The sequence below is a fragment of the Anser cygnoides genome, chromosome 27 (genome assembly GCF_040182565.1).
Source record: "Anser cygnoides isolate HZ-2024a breed goose chromosome 27, Taihu_goose_T2T_genome, whole genome shotgun sequence".
NCBI lineage: Eukaryota > Metazoa > Chordata > Aves > Anseriformes > Anatidae > Anser > Anser cygnoides.
Genome location: NC_089899.1, coordinates 3665096 through 3677767, shown reverse-complemented (window position 1 = coordinate 3677767; position 12672 = coordinate 3665096). Strand labels below are relative to the sequence as shown.

The 12672-nt window shown below is 43.6% G+C and overlaps 1 protein-coding gene across 3 annotated transcripts in view; it reads left to right on the top strand.

Moving 5' to 3' along the window:
- The window catches only part of FBN3 (fibrillin 3), a 117077-nt gene that overhangs the window by 60023 nt on the left and 44382 nt on the right, over positions 1 to 12672 (top strand). For all 3 annotated transcript variants that reach the window (XM_013195275.3, XM_066984007.1, XM_013195276.3), the window contains one exon: positions 5573 to 5698. In XM_013195275.3, the coding sequence (XP_013050729.2) occupies positions 5573 to 5698 (126 nt within the window). The remainder of the gene's footprint in view (positions 1 to 5572; positions 5699 to 12672) is intronic.

Here is a 12672-nt window from a genome sequence, read left to right as displayed (position 1 = left end):
TAGAAGTGTGTGAGTTCTGAAAGAGTAGCATGCTTTTTATCAAGCTAACTTCTTAACACTGCTGGAAGAAAGCATTGTTGAGGAGGACACAAGAAAGCACTCCTGACAGTAATGGTACAAAATGAAGGAAGGAAACATCAAAACTGAAATCATTACATCTTCCTGCTACAAAAAGCTTTATCAAGAAATCAGAGGGAAGGGGAGTTTGTTACACTGAGTGACATGTTAAAGCAACCATTAAAATTATACTTAAGGGAACAATTCTGTCACATGTTCTCAAGCATAAAATCGCCAACTGAACAAAACTTTTTCTTCCATGATTTCAGTGGTTCTCTGCCAATAATTTCATTTCTTGTCTTAATAGCCCTTCCTGTATGGAATAACAAAATGCTATGCCAGCTCTATTATCGGTGAAGTATGTAGTACCAGTAACTTACCCAAGATGCTTTCCAGTGCCCAAAAAGGAATAAATGTCTCATATCCAAATCTGTTCCTGAATGATACATACAAGATACAATAAAGTACATAGAGAAACACCAGGCAAGGGGGTGAAAGGCATTGCATGCTTTGTGCAACAAGCTCTGTTTAAATCTATTCATGATAGATCCTTTTTGATAGTCATCTGCATCTCCAGGAGACAGATTCTGCCAAGGAAGAAGAGATCCTTTAATTACAAATCTCTCCTCTTTTAACTCACCTCTTTCTATTCAGCACTTGTTGACTGACATGTTAGATGCCACTTATGTCCCTAAGGGCTAGTCTGCAGTAGTCTTTTTTTGTCACCGCCACACAAAATTCTGAATTTGCTGATGAAGACAAGGCTCTATTTTTTTACTCTGTTGAATCTCATTCATGTTTCTAAATTGGAGGGAGTTTTCCTGCTTTTTTCATGAGCAGAGAGGGTAGGCTGGCCCATTTTCCTCCCGATGGAACATGATAGCCATTTTATTAGCGTGTTTTCAATTTTCTTACAAAATGTCTAGAAAAAGAGTTCATTGTTTGTATCCATTAAAAGCTCATTTCCATGGATTTGGTGTGGCTTGGAGGGCTCCATTACTCCCTTCTGTGGTTTCTTTGTGCTTTCTGGAAGGGAAGGTCTGAGAGTCCCGTGTGCTGCACGAGAGAGGGCTGATGAGGCGTGACCTCTGCTACGTGACACAGAGATGTTTTCTCCATCAGTTCCTGTTTTTTCTAGCAGATGGAAAGGTTGGGGTTTCAGTCTGTGGGCACCCGTGTTGGATGGGCTTTGCAGGCTGCAACTCTCTCTGTTTCTGAAGTTCTGTAGCCTTTGGCTTCCAGCATCTTCAGTATTAAATGATCAGGCCAAGTCCAACCCAACGAAATGGAGATCAGGTCCAAAATCAACGTTTGCATTGAATTCTGCCATTGTCTGAAGAGCAGAGTGCACAGAATATTGCTTTAATTCTTAACAGATATTTGGAAAAGTCATGAAGTAGCCAGGTTGGAGTTGGAAGAATTCCTTACCCAGAACTGGCAGCTGGGTGTTAATGAGAGGTGTACATATGTGTCCCACGGCATCAAGCTCTCCAAGGACTTCAGCTTTGAATGAATCAAAACTATGAGGCACTTTAGAAAGAGAAAATAAAGAAGGCAGATGTGGTTGGGAAGAAGTGAAATAACAACAAAGCCCAGAGCTCAGTTTCTCAAAGTACAGGATGTGCAAGTAGTCTCAAGAAACGTTTGCTTTTTTTTTTCTTTTTTTTTTTCTGCATATTGTCTTGCTAACACTGGAATCTTCTGAGCTAGGATTTTAAATGAAGAAAAAAAAATGTTACAGCTTGATTTAACTTTTTGAATTAACTGTTTTTCCTTAAGAAAGGAATGTATTTGCTGTCACTCCTGCCCACCCCTCACATACACTTTTTCTTGGATGACTGACACTACCAATAGTGAGCTAATAAGATGCCTGCCTGTCAGCTGGCCTCCAGATCTCTGATACAACAAACTTCAAGAGAGCTATGCAGATGTTTTAAACAGTTATTTCTGATAGTACAACCAGCGTTTGCTTCATAAAAGTCTATCTCTTGGAGTGTTCTGCAAATTGTAACCAAACACAGGCCTGTAATTAAATGACAGGGTAGACTGTAATGATAAAATCTCTTTCCCTGCAGGGGCCCAGGTGGGGGAAGTGTTTTCTGTAAATTTGCATTGCTGCCTTTCTAGGTTTCAGGTCATGTTTATCTGTTACAAGGACTCTGAGCATCAAAGAACTAAAGGAACACTGCAAGGACAGAGGCAGTGTCTGCTGTGTGCAAAAGGCAGCCAAAATTATGCTTATGATAGCATAATTTTAGAATTACTGAGAAAACAAATAAGAATGCATCTTCCCCTCTTGGTGTATGGTGGGAAATGGAAGCAAGGTCAGGTGACACGGGAGGACTACAAAGATGTTGTTTGCTGTTGTAGGGAGAAAATTCGTGCGGCCAAAACTCAATTAGAGTTGAAGCTGGCCAGTACTGTGGGGCCAACAAAAAGGGCTTTTTAAAGTGTGTTGTCAGGAGAAGGAAGACTAGAGATAACATAAGTCTGTTACTTGATGAGGATCATCACCACAAACCAGAGACTTTTAATGATTCTTTGCCCCTGCCTGTAACACTGATGATGGGCCCTGGGATCCCTCGAGACCTGATTTGGAGGGCCATGACTGGGGGAATGATAAACTTCCAGCCAACTCTGAGCTTGTTTGGGATTTTCTGTTCCAGATGAATGCACATATGTCTATAGGTCCCAATGGGATTCATCCCAGGGTACCCAAAGAGCTGGCTGATGTCATCGCAAGACCTCTCTCAATTGTTTTTCAAAGGTCTTGGAAATCTGGAGAGGCCCCAGTTGACTGGAAGCCAGCAAATGTTTTTCTAATTTTCAAGAGGGGTAAGAAAGAAGACCCTGGTATCTACAGGCCTGGTAGTCTCACTGCAGAGCCTGGTAAGATTATGGAAAAGATTATTCTGGCAGTTACTGAAAAAAAACACTTGAAATACAACACAGTCATTAGTCACTGTCAAGACGGGTTCATGAGGGGAAAGTCCTGTGTAACTTACTTGATTTCCTATTATGACAAAGTTACCCATCCAGTTGACAGAGAGAAGCCAGTAATGTGATTTTTTTTATTATTATTTTTATTTTAGCAAAGCTTTCAATACTATCTCTTATAGTATTCTTTTGGACACAAATGTCCAGCCAAAGACAGATACATAATAGACAAATACAGACAAATACATAATGCAATGAGTGAACAATTGGCTGATGGGTCAGGCTCAAAGAATTATAGTAAATGAGGTTTCATCAGGCCCGTGGCCAGTCACTAGTGGGGTTCCCCACGGCTCCATTTTAGGGCAAGTTCTTTTCAATGTTTTTAGAAACAGAGTGATCTGGACACAGGACTCCAATTCATACCAAGTAAGTTTGCAGATGATATTCAATTAATAGGAGCTGTTGACTTCCTTGAGTGTGGAGAGGCCTTAAAGAGAGAGATCTTGACAAATTAGAAGTCTGGGAAATCACCACCCATGTGAAATTTTATATTTCAGTATGTGTAAAAGTAAGCCCAAGTGCATGGGACAGGTTATAGAATCATAGAGTTGTAGAATATCCCAAGTTGAAAGGGATGCACAAGGATCATTGAGTCCAACTCCTGGGTTGGAGGACCACTCAAAAATCAGGCCGTATGTCTGAGAGCGCTGTCCAAATGCTTCTTGAACTTCGGCATGCTTGATGCCATGAATTTCCCTGGGGAGCCTGCTCCAGTGCCCAACCACCCTCTTGGTGAAGAACCTTTCCTAACATCCAGCCTGAACCTTCCCTGATGCAGATTCCCTCCGGTCCTGTTGCTGTCACCAGAGAGCAGAGCTCAGCACCTGCCCCTCCACTACCCTCATCAGGAAGCTGCAGGCCGCCATGAGGCTTCCCCTCAGCCTCCTCTTCTCCAGGCTGAACAAACCAAGTGACTTCAGCTGCTCCTCATGTGTCTTCCCTTCTGGACCTTCCCTTCACCATCTTCATAGCCCCCCTTTGGGTCCTCTCTAACAGTTTTATGTCCTATTTTATAACGTGGTGCCCTCAATGTGAGGCCACACCAGTGCAGTGTAGAGTGGGATGTCATGAGTGTGTTTCCCTGTCAGCTTCACAGGTGTAAACAGCTTCATGAGATGTGGCATTAGTATCTGGTTTCTATGAACAGTCTAATGAAAAAGCTGACTCTTGAGAACCATAATCCAATCCCTAATTGTTCAGGCACAGCTGGAGAATTGTGTGTAGAAACTCATTTTGACAGGGCCCAATGTAAGCCATTGGGATAGGATTATGTGCTTTCCCTTAGGATAAAAAACATGTTTTGCCTGAAGATCTGGAGGGACTGATGGTTACTTGGCAGATTTTGGTGCATGGGGAGCAGGGAGATGTTTGCTTGGAGACAGAATTCCTCATAGGGACATCAGCTGCATCAGGAAGGAAACGTGGGGGAGAGGCAGAGGGAAGAATCTGGCTCTGCAGTGAGATGCGGATGCGAAAAGCTCCTGTCGGAGCTCTTTCAGCATCCAGACTCAGGTAGCCAGGCCTTTGGCAATGAGACTAGTCTCTGTGTTCAGTTTGTGGTGAGGGTATGCTGTATCTCCACACTAGGCAGATCACACTGTAAGTTCAGATGGTAAAAGCTGTATCATTGGTGTGGTTTTCTCTGAATTTCAGTACTTTGGTAATCTTTCTGCAATCATTACCATATGTTTGGGCACTGAGGCTGCCTGGCCTCTCTGAGTCCTGAGCATAGCTGTTGTGCTTTGACAAAATCTTACTATAATGTCCTTAATTTCCATGGTGTCATGGTTTAAACCAGTAGGCAGCAAACCCCCACATAATCATTTGCTCACTCTTCCCCAGGGGGATGGGGAAGAGAATCAAAAGGGTAAAAATGCAAGAATTTGTGGGTTGTGATAACGACAGTTTACTAGGTAAAATGAAAGCTGTGCATGCAAGCAAAGCAAAACAAGGAGTTAATCCACTATTTCCCATCAGTAGGTAGATGTTCAGCCACTTCCAGGAAAGAAGGGCTCATCACACATTGTATTCTGTCTTACTGTTAGTACACAGGTCTAGTACACACACTTGTCTTAAAATTCAACCAAATTCCTCCTGTATGGAAAAATTCTGTGAATATTGTAGGTGTCCAGTGCTTTTTAAAAACATGATGTTTTCAGAAGCATCTCTGCCTTCAGAACAGCTGTTGAGGCACCTGCACAGATGTGTTTCTGTCCTAAAGCTTCCTTTGTGCTCCAGGGAGCTGAACATTTTAGATCAACCTACCCAAAGACCTATATTGTCAGTGGAGATAGGTAGATGCCTTCATGAAGCCTTCTGAATTACTCTTTAGGGGAGTCTTGTTTTCTCTACTGACCTACTGCTAGGAGTCCACTAAGGGTTTCAATCATCCCATGACAGTCCTTAACACCAGCAGCTGTCCTCTGTGTTCCCAGCTCTGGTCCTGGATCAATACTGCAGGTAGGAAAGGAGATGGTTTGCAAAGAAACATAATCACTGTTGGTTTATTCTTTTCTAGATGTGGATGAGTGTGGAGCAGTCTCCAGCGTGTGTGATGGTGGTGAGTGTACCAACACAGCAGGCAGCTACGTGTGCACATGTCCGCGTGGTTTCATGACAAGCCCAGATGGATCCCGCTGCATTGGTAAGATGCTCGATAGCTCTCACAACCACTGATGTAGAGAGACGTCACACTGAAACCCAGAACTCACATCACGTTAGCTATTTGGAAATCATTTCAGAAGGACACATTGTTCATGCAATAGCTGTAAGATGCTGCTTCTCATGTGCTGTCCTTTCATGTGCTGCCATGGTCTGGCCTGGTCACAGGTTTTGATGCTCTCCTCCTTGGCTACTGTGTACCAGGGCTTTCCCCATCTCCGAGTCACAGAGAATAATTTGAGCTGCAGATGCCTTAGTGCTTAAAGTGTTTCACAGGGGGCTGCTCAGGAACACTAAGAGGACTGAGGTGGAAGGTGTCTGGCTAGGGTAGTGGTCTGCTTGAAGTAGAACCCTTGTGCTCCTATCCTATCACTTTTCTCCTGCGTTAAATGTCAGACAGACAGAGGTATCAGCAGCCCCCCTGTGACTGAATTGAAGGCATGGTTAATGGCGCAGTGTGAAGGTCCAAGGAAAAGCCTGTAGGCCTTCCTGAATCAAAGAGGAGCCCAGTTACGGGGAACACCCTGCAGCTGCACATTCATCCACTTGCTTTGCAGAGGTGAAGGAGCAGGAAAGCTTACTCCAAATGTTTGCACAACCAATGCAAATAAATGGTGACTTTTGTCATCTCCTCCTTCTTCCTGTTTAGACTACAGGTAATGGCTCATAAATCTCTACTGCCCCAAGCTAATAAGCAGTTGGGCTGTGGACTCAATTGGCCTCATTTCACTGCACTGAACTCAACCTTTCAGGACTGAGTTGCTTTGCACTGAGGAGCTGGCTGTCTGGTTTCCCTCTGTAGTCACTGGAAAGAAAGAGGTGCTTCCCAAGCATGGCACGGGGCACTATAGACACCAATTCCTGCACACATGCTGAGCCTGCAGGCTTACAAGGCTGCTGTGTAAGCTCTTACACACTACCTTGTAGCCCACCTTCCTCCCACAATATCCAATTTCTGGCAACAAAATGACTTTCAGGCCCATAAGGAAATCACAGTCTTGCAGACTGCATGAAGGGCTTGGTTGTGGACAGTGTGTGCCACTTAACAGGCTCGAACATACCTGTTCACTCTGTCTTAGTTTGGCTCAAGATGCCTATATTTCAAAGCTTTCCAGAATTGGCTCAAGTCCAGGCAAGCTTTCCCCAGACTTACGAGCTGTTTTGCCTCCAGACTACAGAGCCTGGAGTGAATCTTGCATGTTTAACAGATCAAAATTCTTTTCCAAGTCTTGTAAATATTTGATGGTCCATTTCTCTTTGAAACAGACAACAGCATCTATGATAAATAGATCAGCTCTCTACTTACTTGCTTTCAGCAGGGGCAGTTACTTTAGTCAAAATGAACCCCAGGGTTTGTCTCTTCATTCAGAAACTTAATTTGCCTTTAGAAACGCAAGGATGCAAGGATCTGTAAAGAGGAACTGTTACAGGAAAGGCAAGGATCTTTGGCAAGGATCATTGTTAGTGCAATGGAAAATGTCAGGCACAGTTTTCTGTGGAAAGTCCTGGAAATTAATAAAGAAAAAAAATAAATATAAAAGTCCAAGCTCTTTTATATCCCTAGAACCTGGAATAAAAATTAATCATGTTCCAGTTCCAGAAAGAAAATGTTATAAAGTATAACATACGTTTCACCTTGTTTGGGCACCTGGTAGGTTTTAAAAAGAATGAAATTCTTTTCCTCCCTGTTTCCCAGGTCCTTCCATAAGCCTTGAGGGGTGTGAAGGCAGTCTGATGAGTCATATGGATATTTCTCCACTTTCCTTGAAAACAAGTGTTTCAAGTAAAGAGAACTAAATAAAATTAGAAAGACCAAATTTAAAAATAGTCCAAAGCTTAGTTAGCTACAGTGGACTATGACTGCATCTAAACTCAATACATCATGCTCTAGCCATTTCCCTGAGCTAATAAATGCTGTTAGTGTGCTGTCATATTTTGGGACGAACAATATTTTATCTGGCAAAATACACAGTTACCATTGGGTGTTGTTGCAGTGGAATCCATATTTTATAAACCCTGTTTATATCAGTTGAGGGGGTTTTAGTGCTCATTTTGGGAGTTTTAACCCACTATTTACATCCTATGAAATAAATCAAATAAATAGTTTGTAAAATTGAAAGTTAATAAATAATGTAGACACCCTTAAAACAAGAACAGCATCAGGAGAGAGCAGAAGAGATTGTCATGCCGCCACCTCTCAGATGTTTAGACTGGAAATGACCACATACGGCTTTATATATAATGGGGCACCCACACTGAGTATGTGGTGACTTTATGGTGGCAAACTTCATATATTCCCATCCCTTTCCCCTCCCTCTTTAGAAAAGTAAACACCTTTTTATTGCATTTGAATAATCTCCTGTAGTTTTTGCAGCTGAAACAGCAAGACACTGAGCTTGAGTTGATCCCAAATCTCATTAGCTGCCTTCCTCAGTAAAATGCAAACAGTGGCGTAGCTGGAGAAAGTCCGTCATCATTTGAAATGAACATTTATTGAATGATTCAACCATCTGTGCTTGACACAAAGAATCCAGTTCCATGTGTATTCACAACAGTTTCATTCATTTATGCTTGTAAAAGACAGGCTCAGTGCTTTGCAGGCAGCAGAAGAATCTGCTCTAGCAGTTTGTGAGCCTTGTTTGTACAATGGTTTGCTTTTCAAGAACTGCTTAGAAGCATAATTTTAAAATGAGTAAAATGGATGTTCGGATGCATTTCCAGTCATGCACGTGGTATTCCCTTGTTCAGTGCAAGCCAGCAGTCCTGCACATTGCTTTATTTGCTCATTTCTCCTGATAGGGCAGCAGTGCTCTGAAAGAGAGACTGTGAGAGATTGAAAGGAGGTTGTGAGGGTGTCACTGAGGGCCTCACCTGCCCGGAGAACCCTTTCTGACTGCTTTGGTCATTGTCCAGGAAGGGAAAGAGCAACAGGAAAGAGGAAATATGAGAAGATAATATTTATGATGGTAAGAAATGACAAAAAGGAAGCGGTGTGAGGGTCACAGGCTCAAAAAGGATTAAGAAGGAGCTGGAGAGACTATGAGCAGAGCCCCCCAACAGCTCTCAGCACTTCCTAAGGGGTCAACGGAACTGGGTATGCTGCCAAGGGGAGCTCTTCCCAGATACCTTCAGGGACTGACGGTACAGAAAGGCTCCATAGTCACTGGGACTCCCATCCTCCTACCTTTGCTGAGCACCATCATGTCCAGGCCCAGGAGGACAAGGGGGTCCATGACTTGGTGGGACCTTGGCTGGGGACAATAACAAGAAAAAGAGGAGGGAGAATTATTTCAAGGATGCATTTATACCTCAGGCTTAAAACAGTTGAACTGAAAGGTGAGTTTAGAAAACAGTGAACAGCCAGGAGCCAGGGAGGAAGGGAATTTACAGTATCACTTGCAAACAAAGAAACTGCCTTCTGATAATCCAGAGCTTCCCTGTTTGCACTGCAGCCTTCCTTCAGTGAGACAGCAGAAGTGGCACTGGTGGCCAAGGTGTGTCATGGATATTGGTTTAGTGGGAGTTGCACCCAGAGGATGCATTATTCCTTTGTTCTCACATCACTTTCCACTGAGATGGACACCACCATCTATACTAATCTTACTCAGACAAGAATGAAATTGGTTAGGTTTCCAGAAACTGAGAACATGTGATGACATCCTTAGTCCTCACCACTGCATGAGGCTCCTTTTGCACCTTTCTTCCATGCAAACCAAACACCATTGGACATCTTGGGTGGTAGTCCTCTGGCTACATGCTGATGTCTGTGTTGCAGTTCCCTGCTGAGTTAATCACCCTCAGGTCCTTTTATAGTCAGAGCCAAATGCCTTTTTCAAACCATTAGTTTGCTTGGTTTTGGCCGCTTGAGATTCTCAGTTTCAGTAAAAGGCAAGACACAAATTGGAAGAAATAATTAACCTCAAAAGTTCTTCCTTGGGATGCAGTACCAGTGCTTCCTATTCCTCCTTCTCTGCCTGCTTCCACCCCACCTCCAAAGAAACAGATCAGTTTTTCACCAGGATGAAAAGTGCAAAACTAGGGAAATAGTAATTTAAAAAACTATAATAACTTTTTATACTTGTCTTCATATTTGTGCACTGGTAAAGGCAAGCCGATAATATCTTTCCCCTTGTTTTCATTTTCCTTTGCCCCTTTGCAACTTTTGCCCTGATCTTTTTTATAGTTTCCCAGTCCTTGGGGAATTTACAAATAACAAAAAGGAATTGATGGGAAAAAAAATGTTCTGTGATGAAATGAATGTGGTAAATGTGGAGAAAAACAAATGAAATTTTAAAAAATCAAGAAAAGAGTTTATTCCCTTAAACCAGAAGCAACTAGAAATAAGTTTTCAAATTTATTTTCATTCTCTAAGTGTCTCACTTTTTCTCAAGTGACTTCCATAAAGTACTCATGATCAAATCGAAGAAAATTATGTATGTATGCCGTGAGAATCCATTGCTGTATGCAATTCCTTTGCACAGACTTTTATCTCTTCTACTGGCTGCTTAAAAACTGGAACCAGACAACAAGTTTTTAGATGTCTTAACCCCCCCGAAATGCCAGTCATTTGCAGGTGCATGGCAGATCCTAGTCACCTTGTGCCCACCACAGAGAGGATGTCCACACTGCCACGAATGGAGACTTGCCGTGATGAATTATCACCCGTTACCCAGAGTGTGCAGCTCCTGGTGTAATGCTCGTCCCAGGCATCATGCCACACCTCTGCCTTTGAGATGCAGGCCCAGCCATACAGGTGCAGACTCTGCCAGACACCGACAGGCAGCTCCGTCTTGGAGTTGCATCTGTCCCAAAATGATATGCAGACCAAATTCCATTTCCTGCTGCATTCTATTTCCACCTTCCTGGTGGGACCTTATAAAGCATCCACAGCCTTCCTGAATCAGAGACCACTGACAGACCCGTGGGTCTATCCACCACCTCTGTGCACTGTGTAATCTCATGTGCACCTTATTTCTCACTTGCAGCTTTATCTGATTTACTAAGGTTATTGTGCAAATCTGTTCCCATAACAGCTGCAGAGGAAGGCTGAACAAAAACATGATGGCTTTTCACTGGTACCTCCAGCATGTGGGTGGTCCTGGAAGAGGTCACAGAGGGACTGCAGGGACCCACTGTTCTTTCCATCCACCCTTGCCTCTGCCCAAGGCAGCTCCAGATGGGTTTTCAATTGGTTCTGACCTTCATTTCTGAAAGAGATTATTACAAACTGCAGCAAAGACAGCTGAATTTAATAAATGTTCATCCAGATGAGTAAAGGCCGGACCATTCCCTCCATTACACAAACTGCTGTGACCTCCCTGCCTTGTCAAACCTGTCAACACATGTCTGTCTGTAGGAGAAGAAGTTGCATTCTCCAAATGACTTCTTGCTCATTAACTGGCTGGCTGTCACCATGTATCACTGCCTTTATGGCAGCAAGCATCCCATAGAAGAACAGAAGGGCTGGGTGGAATCTGTTATTTCTAATGCCCAGAGGGTTTATTCCAAACTACCACCCTCCAGTTTAGAAGTTCATCTAAGCTCTGTCCTAAGTGGCTCATTTAGATAAATTCACACCAATGGTTTGAGGTAAAGGGGCTCATGCAATTTTTCCAAGTGGCCCCACTATGCTGCCCTGGCTCGTTCAGAGAGCAGCTGCTTTCTGGAATAGGAGTGGGCTTCATGCTGATGTTAAATAACACTCAACCTGTCAAGGTGGTGTGGAAATAAGACTCTCTTCTACACACCAGCAGCTGTCACCAAAACCTACAAAGATATGGGCATTGTTTTTGAACTCTCTTCATTTGCCAGAGATCAAGGATGTGGGATGACCCAAACATCCATACAGCTAGTACTTTGCTTTGCTAGGATTAGGAGCTATTCCTGTGTTGCATTCAGTTCCCTTGCTCAAAGTTCCTTTCTCCTGGTCTGTCTGCCCTACTGCAAGTCCCTTTCGTGGATAACATTTCTGTTTAGAGGAACAGTTCATGTTGAACTCGGTGCTGGGGAATGGCTGAAGGAATGTTACTAAAAGAACTGCTGGTATAGTCACCCTGGCTTTAAACGGGGTTACTGTCCTCTGCAAGTCCCCGAGATGTGATTAAAGAAGAGATGTAACTACAGCCCACAGATCAAACAGTTCCATGCAATTAATTTCAGTTATATTTCAGGAAAGTGTCAGCCTGCTGGCTAATTCAGTCTAAAAGCACAGACGACAAATCAGACTAGACTTTCCCCCTCATTAATTTACTTGAGAAACAAGGACAGGAGATGAATGAGTGGAAGATTCCAGGTTTTCCTAAAGGGCCTGGTGCCAGACAAGGCTTGCGAGACATATGAAAGACCCTCAGTCTCCTGGGCCTTGTCCAGAAGCCACACACACTAAACACCACTGCCAGGCTTGGTGTCTGTGGCTTTGGCTGTGCTTGCAGGCTTTGACCATCATCCAGGGCTTGTTCTTACCGCTCCGTCCAGGCTGTGGGAACTGACCCATGACCTGAAACAGGCATCCTCTGGGAATGGGAGGCCATCAGACGAGAGGCGTGTGAGATTGGGAACAGTCCATTTGGTTAGGGAGCGACGCTGGAACCTGGCAGGGAGTGTTTCCTCGTGGGAAGCAAGGAACTTGGGGCAGGTACCATTATAACCATTCTGGAAAGAAAAGGTACGGCCTTGCTTGAGTTGTGCAGGCCCACACTGGACCATGGTGGCTGTGGAAAGGTCGTTGCTTAGTACAAGTACAACATTGGGGATCACTGGCTAATGCTGGAAGTGTTGTACCTTGATCCCCAGCCTTGCCAAAGTGGTGGCTAACCACCTTGGTCTGCCACCTTGGTCTACCAGTTCTGTCCTGCTACAAGTGAAAACAAAACAAAGAAACAGCAACTCTAACCTTCATTAGTTTAGCAGTCAACAGGGAACTTTCCCTACACGCTTGTACGCCGCTGCACCCACACC